The 21,762-nt window shown below is 40.0% G+C and overlaps 1 protein-coding gene across 1 annotated transcript in view; it reads left to right on the forward strand.

The window, feature by feature from the left end:
- frem2b (FRAS1 related extracellular matrix 2b) overlaps positions 1–21,762 on the forward strand; it is a 51,575-nt gene that overhangs the window by 7,120 nt on the left and 22,693 nt on the right. The window contains exons 3-4 of the mRNA XM_041940911.1: positions 16,182–16,328; positions 20,232–20,462. Of these exons, the coding sequence (XP_041796845.1) occupies positions 16,182–16,328; positions 20,232–20,462 (378 nt within the window). The remainder of the gene's footprint in view (positions 1–16,181; positions 16,329–20,231; positions 20,463–21,762) is intronic.

Below are 21,762 nucleotides of genomic sequence, written 5' to 3' on the forward strand. Positions count from 1 at the left end.
AGCTGCTGGCGAGTACAGAGCCCATGCGGAGCTCTTTTCTTGTTGACTGAGGTTCAGCTGGTCCATTTAATACTATCTCAATTGGGTTATTTGTCATGGATCTCTCTGGGCTTCGCTCTCTCTGTCACTTTCTGGCTCCTTCTAGCTTGCTTGATGCTTGATGTGATACTTGTATCTTACACTAGTAGTGGTGGTTTATCTTCCAGAACTGGCAGTGCTTTTTTCAGCACTCCCTACATTCTTTTACATTACTTTTAGAAGTGATAAGAGGATTCAAACCAGCATTCTCTGACATGGGAATTGTGCTTTATAGTGGCACCTATGTGGCTGGACAAATTGATGAAGAGTCTTGTTGCATGACCCGTCAATAAGGACTCGACACATACTGCACTGCAGCTTGTGAGTCAGTCAGTGAACATTTTTTAATAAGATTTAAGCTGCGCTGGTGGCTGCCCTAAATCCCCAGACGGAGCCTCCAGCTCTTTGAACAGTCGTGTTGGGGAGGAGCTGAATGGTGTACACTGGCACACAGCTGCACTCTGTCATGTTCAGCAGTGGAAAACATTCGCCTCCTCACTTCAAGTTCATTGGGAAATTTATCAACTGCATTTGGCATTTTTTGTTAGGGTGAAAAGTTACTTTAATGTCGCAGCTGCTCAGTTGCATTCCAGGACTTTTTGCCAACAGCTGTGATGATCCATGAAAGGGTGCACAGCTTTCAGTGTATGAATGACTACTAATTAATATGTGCAACTCAATCTGTGTGTATATTTATGTATTTTAGGGTGGTTGTAATTGTGTCTACAGTACATGTATACAATAGCCAGGATTGAAGGGCTGCAGCAAATGATTAATCTATTTCTTTCTTTGAAAATAACTGATTAATGATTAAATCTAAAAAATGTCCAAAAATTGTGAAAAATCCCAATGACATTTTCCTAAGGAGAACAAAGTGAGGCCTTCAAATGCCTTATTTTGTCCAACTGAACACAAATATATTTCGTTAATTTCAAGAATACTAACAGATACAAGCAACAACCCATCACATTTGAGAAAAGACTTTACAAGATTAGGTCCGATTAATTATTTTGACACTTTATTAGTTGTCTTTTGCTAGATTAATTTTCTGTTAGTTCACTGAGGTCACTCAGTTAATCATGCCACTGACATTACCTGTCATTTTGTCTCTGCTCAAAGATGAGTGCACTGTACTGGGATCAGTGCCCCACACAACTGATTGTTATAGGATTTGTGCTGGCTCCATTGTCAATCCAAAAATAAAGTGATTTACAACCTGCACTCATTACAGGGCAGGGCACTAATTTACTCTTGGCATGTTTTTCCACAATGGGAGAATGAATGGAAAGTGCCTAGCCATTCATTGTGCCCAATCCAAATACTTATGGCAGTCTAACATCTGACCACAAGGCTGTTTTAGCTGTTGAAGCTGAGATCATACTTTCTCTGGTAGATGGATTGTCTTGGTACAGGACACAGTCTTGGCCCTCTTAAATTGAGTTCTTCTTGGCAGCAATGCATCTGCTCCTCAATGTGTCAATTAAACTTTAAATGGAGTGTTCAGAGCCCAAATTTAAATCTATGTTGGCCCTGATCAGCGTACACTGCAATAATGACCTTTGCTTTCAGTGGGCAAATATTCATGATTCTATAAGAACTGCTAAAAAGGATGTTACACTCTAAATAAATTGTTTTGTTTAGATTGATAAATTAGGATTATGTAATATAAACTTGAAGAGAAGTTGCTGTTTCACTCAATTAACTTGGCTACGTAAAGACACCAGATGGGCTTTCTGCCACAAATGACACCATGGCAATCAGGCCACATCCCAAAATGCTCATTATTTTAATCAGTATGTGTCAGAATATAAGAGGGATCCTCACAGTGTGACTAAACACCACTACTTTAAACTGTGTTGTTTTAGAACAAACTTTAAAATAATACTGAAATCACTTCAAAATTGTACTTCACATTCTTTGCAATATTCTATAACTTTATAATCATGGGTAATCTGTGTACTTGATGTGTAATTTTTTCTTCTCTCTTGAGTTTCTTTTTCATTACATGAAGCTGCTCCCATGTGTCTTTACAGCTGTATTTAAGGTGCTTTTGTCAAAGATAACTAGGTTTATTTTCTCAGCTCCTTGTGTATCTCGCTATTTGTCAAGCTTGTCAGAGCTTTGAATGTGTAATCACAGAGGACGGAGATTACACAAATTCATTTGTGGGTGTCTGTTTACTGTTTTGGCGAAACATCACACCTGGACAGCAAAATCATGAACAGAGGCGTGAAACAGAAACCTCTTGACTTAAGAATTGTGTTGTTTAGAACAAAATAGGTATTTGGATATTTGTGTATCTGTGTGACTGTGTGTGTGGTGGGCAGGGGGCTGCTCCTGTCATTCTAAGTCAGTTAATTGCTGTGTTTCGTTGGACTACAGCCCTCCCCCTTCGGGTGCATTCAGGTGAGCTTACCTGAGCACACACAAGCCCTGGCATTCCCAAGCAGTTGTTTGTGAAGCTGAATCCCTGTCTGCCTCTAGCCAGTCAGTCAGCATCAGGGATGTTCCTACTGACAGACACACTGCAATGGCCTTTGTTTTTCCTTCCAGGCACTCACTGCCATCTCTTTTTTTCCCTCTGAGCTGCAAAGAGGCAGCAAAAGATCATCGATTGTTCAGTTCCTAAAAATGTGCTGCTTCTGAAGGTCAGACTCGACAGCCATGGCCAAAGTTTCCTTGTATTTTCCATTTGACTAGTGAGACTTGTTTAGCATGTAAAGTGCAGAGTGTGAAAATCAATAATTTAGATTTGTAGTGGAATGGGTCTGTACAACACAGAGCACATTCCTGGCTGGAACATTTTTTTCTTGCATGGCAGCCCTTGAAACAGTTTCCTATGTCAGTGTGCAGCACTCATCTCAACAAGCATGTTTTGTTTGTTATTTCTGCTCCGTGTAACAAGATAAATTCAGGTCACCGTGAGAACCTCGACCTGATAAATCCAATCCTACACCATTTCAGTAACATCTGCCAAGTGGAGCTTCTACATCTTCCATGTTATCTGTGTGTAATCGCCTGTGACACTGAGTGCATACTTGAATCCATCTCCCTTGTTTTGCCCTCCCGTCTAATCCCAGGTTAGGAGGGATTACCTTTCTCCCCATAGCGTGCTAAAGTACAACGAAAGTATGGGGGAACATGCACGCACATGCAGTTGTGAGGTTAATATGGACTTTGTGTATGCTACAATATCCCCATCACAGAGCAAGCGATGACTCTGCAGTTTTTCTGCATGTTTCTACCTTGTTTTTAATTAAACTGTCCCCCCTACATTTTTCTTGGGCGGTATAACATTCCTCTGTCCTTGAGACCTGGAGTATGAATTGTATCCATAAAGTATGTTTTAAGATTCAGTAAATTACATAGCTAGTCCAGTTGTTGTGTTTTAAAGACATTTTAGGGTGTTACATTTTCCTCACCGCCCATCTGTGCTGCAGCTAATAAAATATTAGGTAGTCATTTTATTGTTTCGGAAAAATATTTTGTGAGAAAACATCTGGGAGTTAATTAGAGGAGCTATTCCTGGGTAACAGCTGCTTCACTTTGGGGATGAAAAACTGAATTATAGGGAATTTGGGCTTCGCTTTAGGTGGAGATAAACCGTCTTCTGCTGTCTTAGATGTGTCTGCTGGAACAGACAAACTGAAAAAAGAGGGCCCTAAATGCTTGAATAATGTGAAGAATGACAACAATGTGTTATATATTTTTCATTCTGGTTGTAACATATCACGTGATATTTTAGTGAAACATGGCTGAAGCTTCTAGGACCGTTTTACACTGATGTGCCCTCATTTTCCCTTTTGAAAACAGAGGGAAAAACCCTCTTGATGATTCCCTGACTCCGTCTTAATATGCTGCGAAAGTAACTGCGTGGAGTCAAGGTTAACATAGCAAAGGCAAATTCCCAAAAGTATAGAAACCCCAGGCCCAGGCTTGTTCCCTGGATGATGATATGTGTCGTCATACCTGCCTTAGGATATCAGTCTAGCAGAACTGGGGTTGTTCAAGCACTGAGTTTTTAGAAAATTCTTCTTTTGTGGAAAAAGCTTGCAAGCTAAAGTTTGTGTTATCTGGTTTGAGCTCTGACAGTCAAGAGTCCCATCAACTCCAGAAAACCCAGCGAATATGTGCATTTTATGCATAGCTCTCCAGCACTGGCAGCAGGAGAAGATTAAAAAAAATGTGAAAAATGGAATGGAAAACTGATATTTTCAGCAAAATGAAGCCACACGGGAATCTTTTATAATGAAAGCAAAATTAAAATCACTGTCCCTTATGGGAGCTTTCCATTTGTGTGTTGTTTGATTTTTGGCCCTGACATATCAAATCATTTAATGAGGCTGTGTTCTGACAAATCTGATATTGCCAGAAATCAGCAAAAGCTCTGAGTCAGTGATGCAACCATCACTACTGTGACATATCTCTTTTCACACTAGCAGAGCTTTTGTTCAGTTTGGCAAAATCACTCTGGATAATGTGTTTTTGGCCCCTGCATCCCAGCAGTGGGCCGGAGCTGCTCCTCTCAGGCCTGCTGCATGGGAAGCCTCTGACAGCTGGGCTTAGGCTGTAGTGTCACAACTCTCTCCAGATGATCCTGGGTTTCAGGATTTGAGCCTATTGTAGGGTTCGCCTCCTTTGTACACATGTTTTTTTTTACAGAAACATTCACACACATCGCGCACAAAGCATCCACCTATCTATCCATCTCGGGGGGCCAGCTGCCTGATCCCATAATCAGAGATAAAGCTGGCGATGCTAAAATGGTGCATCAAGATGCTGGGCTTCAACTACAGTTTAATTGATAACTGCTTTGTCTTTGATTTCAAGCTGTTGTCTCTTTTGATTAGAATGATATGATGTAGGCCAGGAAAACACCACCACCTCCTTTCATTTTGATATTATTAGCATTTCAGTATGCCAAGAAAATACAGTAGACAGGAACTGAAAATGTTACACAGTTTGAAGCAAACTCTCCTGAGAAGGTTAGCATTTTACACACTCACAGCAGTAGGAGTGTGTCTTGAGAGTAACAGGGCTCTCATCTCATAAAAAGTGTGGATGAAACCCTTTGGGGATTCTGCGCGTGGATCAAGCTCCCTCCCGCCACCACCTCCACCACCTGCTTTCCTCCATAAGTGGAGCCTGATAGGCAGGATATGAGAAGTCAGCTAGTTGAGAAATAGGAGGGTAGAGCAGTCAGAGGAGATGAAAGATTGAAGCACTCTGTTGGTCCCAGTGTTGGTGGGGGCACGGCGTCAAGCTGCTTCCTGTCGCCTGTAGCGATGGCATGAATGTGCTGATGTGCAGTTCACTCTTTAAACACCGCCTGTGTTGACAAGTCGTGAGAGCAGTAATGTAGTAGGTGAGCTCTGCAGGTATGCAGCCTCATCTACATATGAATGGAAATTATTTTGATATTTGCTGCAGACTAGATTAGTTTATTGCAATATAGAGTTTTCTTTTTTTCTTTTTTTTCCTCTTCCTGGAGCTTTGAGGAACATTAAAAAAATATTAACATGTCAACAACCTTGGAAATGTCCAAGTATACTGAGGAATGTCTTGCTGCCTGAAATTAACTAGACTGTGCCTGGGCTTATCTTGGTCTTCCAGGATATGGCCTTGGAATGAAGAGTTACATATTAGCAAGCAAATGGGAAGAGGGAAACAAAGATAGGCCACAGGGTGCAGGCATAGACTACTGGGCTATCTGATACAGCAGATGTGTTTAGCTCCTTAAATCCCAAAGTAATTGGCTGAAGCTATTACAATTACCACAAAATAGTTCTGTAATAATTTAAAGGTTATCACTGGTCAATGAGTCATATGCATTTTTTTCAGCACATTGTGTTTCCTTATAGGGAACATCCATTTAGTGCAACTGGTGCCTTGTGATACCTTTGGGATAGTCAGCTAACAGATTTCATTTAATTTAAGTTACCCTCTAAAGAGAGGTGATCATTTTGCCAAGGGAATTCAGTGTGCATGAGTTGTCACAGATAGAGCTGAAGGCAACAATGCAACTTTGACATTTAGCTTTTGTCCTTCAGATCTAACAGTTTTCTGTCTGTGGAAGAGGACTCATCACGTCTTATTATTTCATTCCATTCCTCGGGGTGTTGTGCTCCTCACACCAGGACGTGCATCTTTGTGTTATCTTTAAACACCCAATGTCCTGAATGGCAGCCTGATGGGGAGGGCAGGTTTTTGAAGTTTATTTTTTGCTTTTTATCTAGGTCTATGGTAATTTTCAAGTTGCAACAGATCCAACAAATCGCATTATATTATATACACATAAGATAAGATAAGATAAGATAAGATTAACTTTATTAATCCCCATCTGGGGAAATTTGGTGTTACAGGGATCTTCAACAGGAATAGTAAATAGCAAAGGCAATGGAAAATAAAAAATACAAAATGTAAAAAATCAGAAGTTAAATACAAAATAAGAAGCTGACTATAAATATGTACATTTAATATAAAAGACTATAGAAAATACATTGCCAATGGAAAGTACTTGAGAAATTGAAAGATTGATTGATTGAAACAAAAATTGCAATTGGTTATGGATAGATTAAGTACAGTATTTGCTTTATTGCATAGTAGATAAATATATATCTAGTGTGTGTGTGCGTGTGTGTGTGTGTGTGTGTGTGTGTGTGTGTGTGTGTGTGTGTGTGACAGTGGAAATAAAGAAAATAAATGCATAGTGTAGTATTGTAGAATTATATCTAGCATTGTAGATCATCATCAGTCAGCCATTTCATTGGAAGTTGTGGTAATCAGCTAATAATGTAATAATTGTAATGTAAAGTATGGCATTATTTTCATATGTGTAAAAATCAAAATATATTATAAAATATATTATATATGTTATGTTATATCTGGGTGGACTTAAGTTGTAAAGATAATTGACTGATAACAGCAGACTGATAATGCACATAAATCATGAAAGTAATATATTACATGTAAATAATGCAAGAGTAACTGGATCGAAAGCCATTTTAATCTCTGTATTTTAAAGTGTGATGTTTCTGTTTGTTATTTGCATGGCCACAACTATGCCCCCAAAGTCACAGAATTCATTCCTGCAATGGCAGGAGTGTATCTGACTTTGCATCAAAGGTTCTTTGACATTTTTCCAACATAAGATTCACATTCTCCAACAAAGACATCCAGAAGTTTGCAATAATTCAAATGCAAGGAAAAATACTTGCAGTGTCTTTTTTTTTTTTCAAGCATCCTTAGAGGTAATCTTCTTTGAACATACCTGCACATATTTTTGAACCCTGGGTTTATTCCACTGCACAGACTAATCTTCAGTCCAATATTACAAGAACGAGACAATAACAACACTAAACCCTTAGACATTTTCTTCCCTCTTTTCATGAATGCAGACTCGCATGCTTATCTGTAACATGCAGGTCTGCGCAGTTCTACTTGAAGGCCTCTTTTCACCGGTCATAAACAAAAAAACCAAGAGTCATTTAACACGTCTTTTGGAATTACCATTTCAGCTTCTCAGGCAGCTTTTGCCTCTCAGGCAAAAGCCTTTAACATGTGAGGATTTGCAAGTAACAACTGTGAAATGCAGCTGAAACATGTTGTTATAAATGAAACCAATGGAGGCTGGCCCTGAGAACAGGCTCAACAAACACCCGGCTCTATTAGTATGGAGCTCATGTGTCTGTGGGACTGGGATGGGGTTTTATATTCTATGGCCTCACACTGCTGCTTTCAGCAAACAGTCCACCATTATCCGCTCTGACAAGAGAGCAAACACTGTGCATTCAAGGGTCAAGAAAAAGCACGTCCCCCTCTCTTTGTCAAGTCCCTTTATCCTGCATCCTTATGTTGCTTTGTCTTCTCTCACATTTTCACACTTCCCCTTGTATCTCCTTGTTATTTCACTGTTCTTTCCTATTCAGACGCCAGCAGCATTGGACAGTAGAGGTACATTTAACACATGCACTGGTGACAATGCAAGCCTTTCAACTCCAGGGACCGACACAGATTTTTGTCTCTAGGAGCTCTTCTCTTTAGTTGGGAAGTATGTGACATGATCGTCATTTTCCAAGAAAAGCGCAGAAGGAGTGGTGCATGCTATTAGTTTACAACTGACGATTCAGAAATTATGTATATAATGAGTTCATATACAATACCTAAGTGGTTGCAGATATATTTTCCCCTTGTGCATCTTCTACTCTATCATTTCCAGCATGCAACTTATTTCCAGAAGCTTCTTCAATAACTTTGGCCTTGCGGCTGTCCTGGCATTCACACTGTACATAATTGACTGGTAATGAGCACGAAACTCTTGATTTTAAATCCACAATGACCTTTACATGTGAATGCAGAGGAAAGCCCTGCAGCTGCTAATTCAGCCTTTTGTTGTTATTTCCCCTGCTATTGAGATTTCAGGCTTTCGCTCTCTAAACTGTGTGGCTGACTGTTAATTAAGACACTTGAGGCTGCATCCTCTTTGACAGACAGGAATGCTATTCAAGGGCAATCTAGGAGTACTTTGCCTGACCTCACCTCCGCGATCGAAGCAAAGCCCTGAGCAACGACTCTTTTGGGTGCATTCTGAAACTCAGAATGTCAGCTAATTGATTTATTTACGCGCTTATACTGAGGTACAGGAGAATTAGACTTTTCATCGTTTTCAGGTGCAATAGTATCATTATGCTGAACAAGGCCAGACAATAAAAGATGTTGAATGGTCTGAATGCCAGTGTAATTACACTGTAAATTATTCAGATGCAGCCTATGAATTTAATGGTGAGTTGAAGATTTGTTCCAAATCTTTCCAAATTTTCCAAAGTTTATGTAAATCATGATCTTGTTAATGATTACAGCTTAACCGAAAAGACGGAAATACTTTAGAATAGCTTGTGCCCACCCAAGTCTAACCTGTGTGTTTTCCAGCCCTAATGATGTAGCCGTGGTCAGGGATAAGTCCTGACCCTGGGTGCTTGGCAAGACTCTGTGTGCCCCTGGTTGGAAATCAGCAACCCGCGACAGGGCAGATCTTCTGCAGAGCTGTGCATCCAGAGTCGGCCGCTTGCTAATCCTAAAGGTGTTTAGAAAGATTCTGTTTCAACTAATATTTCCAGGCGAGTCTAATAGGATTATACTTGAAAACCCAGGATGTTTTCATGTATGTGACGCTAGTAATTTCTCCACATGGAGAAGTAGTGACCCCAGCAAATATCCAAAGGGATATGGAGTGGAGTTGCTTATCTGCTGTTTGGACTTATTTTGGTTAACTAAGTAATTTTGAATGTTCCTCACTAACGTAAAAAAAAAATCTCACCCAGCCAATGTGTGCGTTTTGTGTGAATGACAAATGATGTCATTTGTGGCAGTGTGTGGGGACACTTGAGCGTGAAGCAGACTTCCAGGTGAGGAGTGACCTTCCCCCTACAATCAACATTGTACAGTATTTCCTCTGACACATTTCCCTCCTGGGCCACAAATAAAGGAGCCCCATCTGAAATAAGAGCTCTGGGAATTCCTCACTGCCCACACAGGCGAGGGTGGTCCTACTTTGTGACCCAGGAAGAGAGTCAAGGAGTAGCTTCTACAACAAACTTGTGCCGCAATTTGGAATCAAAAACAGAAAGTGTGGGAACAGGATGAAGGTTGTTGCTTTGCTTAAAAGGTTTCTTACTGTCAATCAAACTGTGGAGGACAACATTTATAAGGAGACTGAGGGACATTTTTCATTCACAGAAGGCACATTTGAATCTCAAACTAATACGTTAAGTGCTTTACCTTGAATGACTTTCTGTGGATGTTGGTTAATGGTATAGCATTTTCAAAATAGGCTCCTGTTCTCATGAACTATTCAGTTTCTGTGCCCATCCATCCATTTCCGTGATATATCAGCTCGAGCAGTTGAGTGATAGTTTGTCAGTCTTAATCTCAGGTCTTACCTGCATAGCGCTGAACAAAGAAAGAGAAGAATACAATAATGTATAAAACCTTTCTGCAGCCATAAAGTGGTGAACATTTGACCCAAATTTCCTCCAAAGCTGTATTGTAATTTCTTTTCAGTAAGCGTAAGAAGATAACTGTGTTCCATAGAAATGAACATATCTCTGAGCAGAGGTGTAATATGTAAACACTTCTTTTCTCATTATTGCATTTATAAACACCTTCTAAAGAGCTTCTGCCAGTGTTTATTCATGATATGGAGAAGAAAAACAGAAGAAAATAAATGCCTTTGAATTACAGATTTAGAAAACGCCGCACTGAGAGTTAATTCACATCTATAGTAGTGGTTCAGATGTTAATCTCAAAGAACTTCGCCTGCTGAGAGCAAAGCCATGCTTGCTTTAAGCCTTGCATGGCTCTCTGACCCAACACTTTTGTTCAGAAGTGCCTTTGGCCTTTCTTTCAGACCCCTCAAATGTCACCTCAGAGTGACCACAGTGTCAGAGCGGACACAGAGGTGACAGCTGCCAGAAAGGACCCTGTGGAGCGGCCAAATTTATGGTGGACCAGTTCCCTGAAAGGCTGTTCTGGTTGAAAAGGGTTTAGAGCCTGTGAAATCATAACAGTTCTAAATCTTTCAAGCCACGGCCAACTCGTTACTGCTGATACAAGGCTTAGGGTGATTAGACCATATCTGTCTCTCTCTCCTCTGCCATGTGCTTTCTTTCTTTCAACAGGATTATCATATCCCTTTTCCCTTAATTGGAGAGATGAAAAGTATGCTGGTATGGCCTGGTACATTATGGAATCCAAAGACAACTTGTTTTATAGAATTAATGTAAGCTGAGACGATAGAATGCGTTTATTTTCCGTTATATTATTATTCCCTTGATTGTTCTCTAACTTAAATGTAAAGTGAGCTGACAATTTCTTCTATCTGGAAGCAGAATAGAGCTAAACATTTCAAATGCAATCCTTCTGGCAGAGCAGAATTTAAAATGAACAATATTAAAAGTCTAAAGACCCACTAATGGCACCAAGAGACTGTGATGTTCATCATACGCTGCTATATCAAAGTTTTATATTGAATAATCCAGTGCAGCTTTGTAGTCTTAAGGCCTTACTTTAAAGTTTCTGCTGCCGTTGGTGCATTTAGTGTTGTTCATCTCCTGAGGGTCATAAATATACAACAAATTTCCTGGAGAACTGACCAGTAGCTTTCAACATACAGCACATTGTCATAGGCCTTTAGTCAAGGGGGAATTTTGACCTGGATGATGATCCTATCCTCTGGGCACCATGAATATTAATAAAATCATCATGATTAATCCAAAGCTTTGTCGCAACCTAGCTATTGATTGTTGCGGTACCTAGTGAATGATCAAACTGTGGGATAGACCGAGCAATAGACTGACTTATGTGTTTGTTGTGTATGTTTTGGCACAGCTGCTCAGGTCTAAGAACCAAAGAAGGATTTTTGTTTTTGTAAAAGAATACTTTCTGCTTTTTACTTAAAAAGAATAGTACCTATTCAATAATGATTCAGGAGCTTTTATAAATTGTGTAATTATTATGAGTGAATTGTCTTAAACAAGGCTCTTAAATCTGCTTCTTAAGACTTTGCTGCTCCCAGTGCAGGTGCAAAAATTCCCTATACAGCATTTTGTTATCCACCTGATTGAATATTTGCATGCATGTAAACAAATGACATAAGTCATCATATCCTGCATATGAAGCAATTTTTTACCATGTACCGTAGTATGATTTAGTATTTCAATTATTCATTTTCTGCCATTCTTCTCTGCAGTTCCACTCAAGGCTTTCTGAGGTTGGGTGGAGACCATAGGTGGACAGCCATTTTCATGTCTCTCCAGAGATGTTCGTTTGGGTTTAGGTTTTGGCTGGGCCACTGAAGGACAATCGTCCTGTTGCCCGAAAGATACTCCTTGCGGCAAAGTGCGCCACTCATCCTAAAACTGCTAAGCTTCCTTTTTCCTTTAACTGCAGCCTTTAAGAGTAGTGCTAATGTTAGTAATGGGTTATGCTTCACCAGTAATTAGATTTAATGTGAATTTATTGTAAAATAAAAAATATGGTAAAAGGAGCTCCCGTGGCTTGGTCGTTAAATGTGGTCTGTTCCTAAACTAAACTAAAATCTTAAAACATTTTGCTGGTCCTGTGCACAGTTGTTCATCTATCGCTATAGTATGTTGCTTGATGTTTCATTGCTATAGTAGATTACAGTTATTGCAGATCATGGAGATAGTTGGCGTACAAAGTCCATTTGCAGTATATGATCATTAAGTATTTTTAGATGTATTGTGTGTATTGAGCAGGAATCACAGGCTAGTCCCAATTTATCCTCCCTAATCAGTGTGGTGCTGGCTCTGTGGGCAAAGGGCCGCCTGTCTGTCTGCCTGGCTGAATGAGCAGACGAGGGTCCATGGGGCATCGTGGCCCCACGATGCTTGACGGTGACCAAATAAGGGCTGTCTGCAACATGTATGCAGGGAGGAGACAGGGGCACTAAGTTGGCACAGTCCAGTCTCTCACATTCTTTGGCCTCTCTCAAAAGGCTTCTGTCCCTCATCACATATCCACTGTGTGAGTGGACGGAACTCGTGTATAGAAGTGCAGCTACATGAACTGTACAAGGGGTTTTGTGAAGAGGTTCATGTACAAGGCTGTTTATGATCAAGTGGTTAAAACAGCAGAGGCTGACAGTTTGTTGACACTATTATGAAGAGAGACTTCACTATGAGTGCTAAAAAATGTTCTTGAAAAATCAACAAGACAGCATGTAGGCAGGCAGTCAATTAATTCAATGAATTAATTAAGTTGAGTAGCACTGAAATTTGAAGGATTCTTGCTATAACCATATGATTTTAACTAGAACATGAATATTATGTAGAATTACATCCTACTATAAAATTCATGTACCTGGTACAAGCAGCTTATGCAATGTATTCACTGCATAAGATGTATGTTTCTGCACTGAACTGCACAGCAGTACAAAGACCTGAACATAAGAGATACCGATATTGTTCACTAAATTCTGTGTCGGTGCTGTGAGTACTGGTTAAAGATTAACTGTGGTGTTTTCCTTGGGGCCTCTTTGAAGTGGACTTACTCCAACCCCTGCTTATCTTAATTAGAAAGAAATCTGGAGGAGTGAAGTGGTCCTCTGGAAACGAGCACCTCCACTCCCCAGCTCCCTGAAGGCCATGCTGCAGCTTTACCAGGACTTTAAGGCCTCCTCAACTCAGTATTTCTTCGTGCCTTGGTTTGATTGGGAGTATAAACTGTGAACCTAAATTCTTTTGGTTTGAAAGTGCTGCTTTTTGATGTATCATACTCCTTACTGGAAATGAAGAATAAATAATTGATAGAGCCACTTTATGTTTGTGAATACTTTTGAAGGCAAGCAGGTGTTTAACATGATTCATCCTGAAAGGGAAAGCAGCCTCTTTGAGGTTTAGCATTATGTGTAAGCTGTTTCTTCATTCTCATTTAAATAATTCTGTAAACGTGTAACTGTTCTATGTTGTTATTGAAATGTATGAGGTACATGGGATAAATCCTACCGATAAGTGGCTCTAAAATGTCCCTGCTGAGTGTTTGATTATAGAGAGATGATGCATATCAATTATATTCTCCATTTTCTAGAATTATGCTTGAGATCAACAGTATCAACAGCGTAACAACTATTACAAAGTCTGTGCCAAGTGAAGTCAGATAAATAGACAAGACCTTCTAGGTTTCCATTACCTCAGTGGAAGACAGGCTCCTTCACGACTCAGAGATCACACATGAAGTGTTTACCGGTGGCATGCGTGCCATGCTGCTGGCTTTAATCCAAGTGGAGTAGGGAGGTCCTGTCATGCACAGGTCACCTGTCTCCAGAAGAAGGATGTGGAACACACAGGAAGCAAAATCCTACACTATTATAGACCTCAAGAATGTACTGTATGTGATATAAAATGTATTACTTGAGACATTTTCAGAATCAAAAACACGTTTTGCAAGTCTCTGTTACTGCTTTATATAATGCAGTAATGAGTCGACCTTTAAATTTGCAATATTTGCACCAAAAAGTGTTTACCCTAAAAGTGGGTTGTCTTTTGCACACATCATTTGATTTTTTAGATTGAGTTAATGCCACATTTGCACACACACTTACAACTCCTTCTGCTGTAGTTGTCATTTATTCAGTGAATATCTTGTTGAATGCAGTCAAAAAATTCAGCATAACACAAAATACTCTGCAATATTCTCTGCACATGAAGCACACTATATTAGTAAAAGCACCTTATTTGGGATTAACAGAAAAGAGGGCTGTGTGCATGAACAGTGACTTGATGGCTGAGCAGACCAACAAAAGAACACAGTGTCAACTATGGAAACTCATCTCATGTTTTGCCAATTCAAAACATAATTTAGAGCATTACAAGTTTCAAGGAAATGCAGAGACTAATTCTTCTCATAGTAAGAGCTGTGAAGGAAACAATGCTTTCAGTCATAATAAGGTCAGGGACTCATTAGCATTGCTGTACACAACTGTGTTGAAATGGTGTCAAATATACAAAAATTCCTATTTTCAAAGAGATGTGTTCATCAGATTTTAATGAAATGTATACAACTAAATGATTCAAACATTTTGTTAATTTTGCAGGAGAGAGAAAATGAAACAGTTTCTCTTCTCATTTTTGCTCAAGCTTCACTGTGTCTGCAGCCTTTAGTCCCAATTACAGCTCGCTGTGTGTGATATCACCAAGTCTGTCTGAAGTCCACTCTGAACTGGATCGATAAGTACAAGGAACGCCAGCATCTGTCTACTGTATTCTTCTTCTTTCCAGCATCTTTGATAAAGCCCATTAGTCTAGTTAACCATAGAAAGATATATTAGGGAAGGTCATGTTTCTTTAACTTCTAACTACATTCTTAGTCTTCATCACTTTAAGTCATCTATGTGGTAGAAAACATCAAAGTACCTCCATGTGGTCATTATAGATTAAAGAACTTTATCCAGCTAAATGATTTAGCTGTTGGTTTTGTATGAGACGGAGGGAAAAAGGAACACTTTGTGCTCCCCGTTGTCCTTGTGCGTCACACTGACTTTGTCCTTTTTCCCCAGTTACAGCTCGTATTGTCAAAAACAATCAGTGTCAGGGGCATTAAGACCCTATTTTTTCTGTGTGAGGAAGTATGTACACTATTAGACCAAAGGAAAAAGCTCTGAACAGGTGCAGAGAACATTTCACATGTGTGCACACACTCAGACACACAAACTCCTAAATGCATGCGCCCTCACACATAATAAACCACCCAGGGTGAATGTGTATAGGTCTCACTTTGCCCTTTGAGAAAGGAAATGGACACAGTGGAGCGGTCAGCTGGGCGTAACAGATTTACTGACCATAGCAACCGGGGTGGGGCAGCATAGAGACTTTCAGACGAAACCTCAGACCAATGTCCCTGCACCCTCCCAGCAGTTTCACTTTTATTCCACCACTTTCGGAAGTGCCAGATGTTTAGTGTCTCAATCATCTGTGTCTCACCATTCTCATCTAGTACGGCAGCAGGCAGCAGTTCTCACTGTGCAGTCTGGTGAACGCATACTGATTTTCAGGAGCATTAAAGAGTCAGTGTGTGTGCGTCTCTGCACGCTTGTGTACCTGTGTGTGTGTTTGATGCCCATGTATGTGTCTCTGCTTTGAATCTTTATGGTCAAATGGTAGCTGCAGTGCCCTCCAGGACTGTAGCCTTGGCCTTTGAATCCAACTTCAAAAGGCAGGAATAAAGTAACCCAGTTCAGACAGGAAACAGACACCTTTTATCTTAATTAGAAATGAAGCAATTAGACAGCACTAACTCTATTCCTTTTGCATAAGGGTCATGCACCCCTCATCCCACCCACTGAGTTCAGGCTTGGAGTCTCAAAGTCAAGCCCAAAAGGTATTCAAGAAATCATTCTAATAAGCGCAGTGGAATACCTGTGCTACCCCAGAAACAAATAGTTACATTCATTTTCAGAGCATGTTTTGGATTATTAACTTCCAATTAGGCTATTTGATTTGTGCGTGTCCCTTGCTGTGTGATGAGTTCAAGGGAGTCACTTTAACCATTTCTTGAACTTAACTATCTTCAACTGTATTTGTTTGCAGGAGGCAACAAACTGAAGAACCAGCAATTCCGTCTGAACTGGGCTTGGATCTCTTTAGAGAAGGAACGCTACGTGGTGGATGAGGAGGTCAAGTTCCTGGAGGTGGTGCTGAAACGTCGAGGCTACCTGGGGGAGACCTCCTTCGTTAGTAAGCAGACATTGCCTCTGATTTCATCAGTTCCACTTAGATAATAATTCCACCCAGGGTTACAGAAAATACCCAGATTCTGTACTCAAAGTTAGTTGAAACACTGAATGAAAGATGAATAAGCAAATAGATAAATGCAATATGTAATAAATAAAAAATGTTAAAAAGATACAGAAATAATGAAAATGCATCATGGGATTCCTGGACCAGTAGATCAACAATAAACTTGTAGCTTTGCTCAAGGACTAACTTACAAGCAAATTTCACTGAACCTGTTGATTCTTTCGGCTGCTCTTATAGCTAGTCTCAAACAGCCAGACCTATTTCCACACTTCGATTTATCCAGCGCTGGAGAAAATTCTGGCTGAACCACTATCATTCTGTTGTGGGAGGAAAAACGATCTGTCTTGGTTGCATTTCTTTAAACCAATCACAGTTGTGTTGGGTAGCGCCAAGCCCAGGATGTAGCAATGCTGCCCTTGCAAAATAGTGTCAGCAGAATTTGCTTTGGAGGAACATTTGCATGCCTGAGCATGAAAACAGCTAAATCCCGACAAAAGAAGAAACCAGGCGTGCCTTATTGTAAACCAGTTCTTTGTCAAATCTATGAATTTTCAGCTCGAATGCTAGGCTAGCTCAGTGGAATACCGACCAAAATAGTCGGCCAATGGGAGGCGTATACCGACAGCCTCCATCCTGTCAGTCAGACTATCTGATAACTAACATTCAAACAGACAAAGAAACAAACATGATGAAAAACATACACCCCTTGTCAGAATATATTGCTTTGGATTCTGTTCTTTTTTAAGCTTTTTGACACCTACTTAAGGCAGATTGCCAGAGGCCAACATATTGATAGACAGGCCCACACAGTGCACAGACAGAACTACACACACACGCAGGCACAACACAGACACACTTTGATATATTTTAGGACAACTCCGAGACTGGCCTAGACACCCTTTAGGGTCACACAGGTCATGACCTTTAACCTGTCTCCTCCGACCAGTGTTTACGTTCCAATCACACAATAGCACAGAACAATCCCAGAGGGACTGCATGCGCCCAAGAGAAAGGTCACCTGAAGTTGGTGGTCACGGAAGGCACCGCTCCAAATGTTAGTTGAGGTAATTTACTGGCCGGAACTAAATGAACAATAAATGTAAAAAAAACAAAAAAAACAAGCAGCAGTAAGGATTTATGAGAGGCAGGAATTCTTACTGCTGGCGCCATTGCTCTTTTTTAGTGCCACCATTTATTCCGTCCATAAAATTGAGGTGTGATTTACCCTCATGTTAAAGGTCAAATCCCATAAGATCATTTACTGTACCGTCATCCGTATATTTGAATGCCACAAGGTGTCAGACTAATGAAACATCTCGGAGGAAATATGCTAATTTTACTGGCCTTTATGGTACCTCACACTGCACAATATATATTCTCTACCTCAGTGACTCAGTGCAATAAGAAATATACATTTAACAGCAGATCATTATATACAGGCAGATATATTCAATAATAGTTCACAGTAAGAAGTAAATAAAAGAATACACCAATATTTTGTTGTTCAGGTACAAGACCAAAAAAAAAGGAATAATGAAAAACAAACTGGAATGCCTGTGTGATGACCACACAGTGATCTCTTTGCAGATTAATATTAAATAACAAAATACTATACTGTATCTTATGTAAGGAGCTTGGGCAAACAATCATATAATTGTCCCTTGTTTTATTTTCTGGAGCGTCGCTACTGTTTTATTAATGGTTGCATTAGAAATGAAAGAAGTGCTACTTTGAACTTTGTATGCACTCAGTGTTTATTGCACAGAAAAAAATCATGCCCAGCATTTTCATGATGTTTGAAATTACTGTTATGTGCTTTCAAGTCCAAACCATAGCCTTTCACGGTGACGTTTTCTACTGATTGAGGCAGCATGAAAGGGAATGAAAATGGATGAGAGACGATGATGTACCTCTACATGCTGGTAATGGGAGGCACACAAAAGAAGCTGTTATCTTTTTCCTTTTTTCAAGTCAGAACCATTTTGTTTTACAATGCCCTCAAAGTAGAAATAGCAATGAAGTTTGTCTTTCTAAATGCATACGCAGTGAAACCTTTTATGTTGTTCATTTCTCATAACAGTAAGTGAGTACAGGCTTACATCCTCAGGCATCGATTCTTTGATTAGACACCACTCTGTTCTTTTTTCAGCTGCATTTTTTTTTAAATTTATAGCTAAGAAAACATTTGCAGACCTAACTAAAAGATTGAACAGAAGCCGCTGTGAGTGTACTATTACATTCATGTGTATTTATAATTCACCTGTCGAGTCTTTTGTTCTTTTTTCTGCCATGTTTAGGCTGAGTACATTTAAACCTTCAGAAAGCTATAAAGCTGCATGCAGGCTTTAATAATTAACTTTGGATTTACTTACCCAAGGAGGAATTATTTTGGATTATTGTATCATACATGCTTCAAAAATATATCTGCAGCATTGCCTCTGCAACTACACAACTACTTCATGTTAACTTCATGTTAAAAAAAGCAAGAGCAGTCATTGCTTTCTCACAGTGCTCATTTGAATTTCCTTCTTCCTCTGTTGTTCTGAGAAGAGGAGAGCCAAAGCAGCGCACCGTTTTGATTAACCACCATGAACAGGCCACCAGAGCAGCCTGACAGTTCAAGCCATCCATCTGCCTCAGTATTGCGATGAGATTGTGACTGATCCCAGGCCAGTGCCTTCTCATGAAGACAGGGGATATCTCTTCTTTCCCAGCCCTGCCTGAGTGAACACTGATCAGAGGAGCCCACTGGTGGGCCGCTGTTTCACTGGTCAATGTGCAAAATGCAGGTGGCACCAGTTAGGAGGCCACAGTGAGCCCACCTGCTGCGAAGTCTCAGAGTAACTGCTGTGATCAGGGCCATCCAACGCAGGCATTGTGGAGGAGACCGAGTTAGGAGAAAATCATAGTCTCTCCTCTCCTCGCTTCTCTTTGAAGACTGCTGATTTTTCAAGCTCCGTTGAGCTTGACCATTTTATCTCAGCACATATGTGCAGGGGCCTTTTACTTCCATCTGTACTTGCATATCAAAGCCCACTTTTTATTTTCATCAAAGAACAGAATGGTAATTTTCTTAAAAACCCGAACTCATGCATTTCTCAATCTGTGGTCTTTTGAAGATCTCGTGTGTAGTTCTGATGCAATATTTCTTTTTTCTCCTCTCTTTCTTCCTCCCTCAGTTAGGAACAAACAGTTTTTTTTTCTTCCTGTTACTGCAGTGCTTCATTTATCAAGTAATTTCTTGTTTTCTTCATTTTTGTCAGCCTACGGGATTGTGGGTTGCTGTGGGGTGTGAAGCCATGTTCCTTCTATTTACTGACCCCTGCTGCGTGTTGTGTGGCCAGTTAGCAAAGACAATGGAGAGGCTGTGTGCTCCTGCTCAACGGGAGTCCTGCAAGTGTCACAACTATAGTCACTGTAAGCCCCATCAAACAGCTCACATGCTGAAGGTCAGACAAGTTAGCCTCCAACCACGGCTGCTGTGACCAGGCTGACATGAGGGCTAATTGGCTTTATTCCCACCATGGTCATTTGAAACACTGGGGGTTGTAATCTGCACCCAGAATATGGGCAGATATTAAGTTAGACTAACTGGGCAATGTCGTGGGGCATTTTACAGGAGATGAAAATTGAATATTTTTTATTGACAATATCTGTGCAACTATGACTATTCATGGTTACACAGATATCAGGATTCACAGAACGCTCATACATTTAGGTTGTGTGTTTATTAAAAGGTAGATATAGAAAATGTGTATGCTAGATGTGTGGTATTTACACAAGTTTATGTGATGCTATCTGATTATGATAATGAACCTTTTTATCTGTGTGCTTCTTAAGGTATTGGTACAAAGGATGGAACAGCACAAAAGGACAAAGATTTCCGCGGGAAATCTCAGAAACAAGTGCAGTTCAACCCGGGCCAGACCGCAGCCATCTGGAAGGTCCGGATCCTGTCAGATAGCGAGTATGAAGTGTCAGAGACCTTCCAGATCGTCCTGTCTGAGCCGGTGATGGCAGCCCTTGAATTCCCAGAGTTCGCTACTGTGGAGATCCTGGATCCTGATGACGGTCAGTAAGGATTTCTCTGTCAGTGATTAGAGACTAATTCAAATATCAACATTTTAATTATCTTGTTTAAAATGGGGATGTGGTAGTTTTTAGAGATTCTTCCTTGAAAACTAGAACACAAAGCAAATATTGGAAAACATACTCAGATCTTTTAAGTGGAGCTACAATGGAGTTTGACAGCAGAACATTTTCCAGCCATGTGAAATATCATCATTGAGTGTTTGATGTCACGCGTCTTAAATCAAAGACAAATGTTTTGCGAAGATGTTCCGCAGTCCTACATGAAGACATATATTGTAAAAGAGACAAAGATTTCAGTCATATTTGGAATAAGGGGTGCAGCCTCAACTGCCGGCACACCCACAACAAACTCGTTGGCTGCTTTGATCATGTTCTTTCTCTTTGGCTTAGAACATGAAAAATCAATGAAGAGAAATATAGAAGGCAATGTTTTCTTTAGGACAAGTAGGTAAGCCAAAACGATGAACAGCAAGGTCACCAAAGTAGGCTAGCGCATGAAGTTTCAAATACAAACTAAATTCACAAACCTGAGAGGAACTAACAACTTCTTGAACCAAACTTTATTATGAAGAAGGCTACCTAATGAGTAAAAAACAGATTGCATTCATGGGCAGTATTTTTTTCCGTATGTGTAGATAAACAAGGTCAAAAGCATATGGAGATAACCACCCTGGCATGTGAAATGAGCACTACAAGAACAGATGACTGTCTGAAAACAGCAGACAGAGATAGAGCTGAGCTAGAGAACTGCATAATATAAATATGGATAATGCTTCTCCTCCTCCCATAGGGCTTCATTGGGTGAAAAGGAAGAATTTGCTGTCAACAGTTTATGCTAATTAACATGTTTAGTTGGAACTTTGTTTCACAGAACATAAGTCTCTTGAGGGCAATCAAAAAAAAAACTGGCAGCTATCTCTCTGCAAGATGTGAAATTCTATTTATGTCTTCCTACAGCCATATGTCTATTATCATATCATTATACTGTTTATAGTCTCTAAAGTTTTAATGTCAAGGTCAAATAAACTTTAAAGGCTTATTAAAATGTATTTTTTGCTTCTTTTCACCGAGAGCTGAAAAAGGAATAGCCCAGAGGCTGCAACCATGAAACTGTGAAAAATAATTTATTTCACACCAGACAGAGTAAAGTGGCTCGACTGGAAACAGCTGAGTGTTAGAAATGAATAGTGGCCGTGTAATCCTATGCAATTGTTTGCATGGCAGGAGAGAAAAGGTGAAGTTCTGTTGACTTACCAGCACTTTGTAAATGTGGGTGACC

This window comes from Chelmon rostratus, chromosome 7, assembly GCF_017976325.1.
Source record: "Chelmon rostratus isolate fCheRos1 chromosome 7, fCheRos1.pri, whole genome shotgun sequence".
NCBI classification, from domain to species: domain Eukaryota; kingdom Metazoa; phylum Chordata; class Actinopteri; order Chaetodontiformes; family Chaetodontidae; genus Chelmon; species Chelmon rostratus.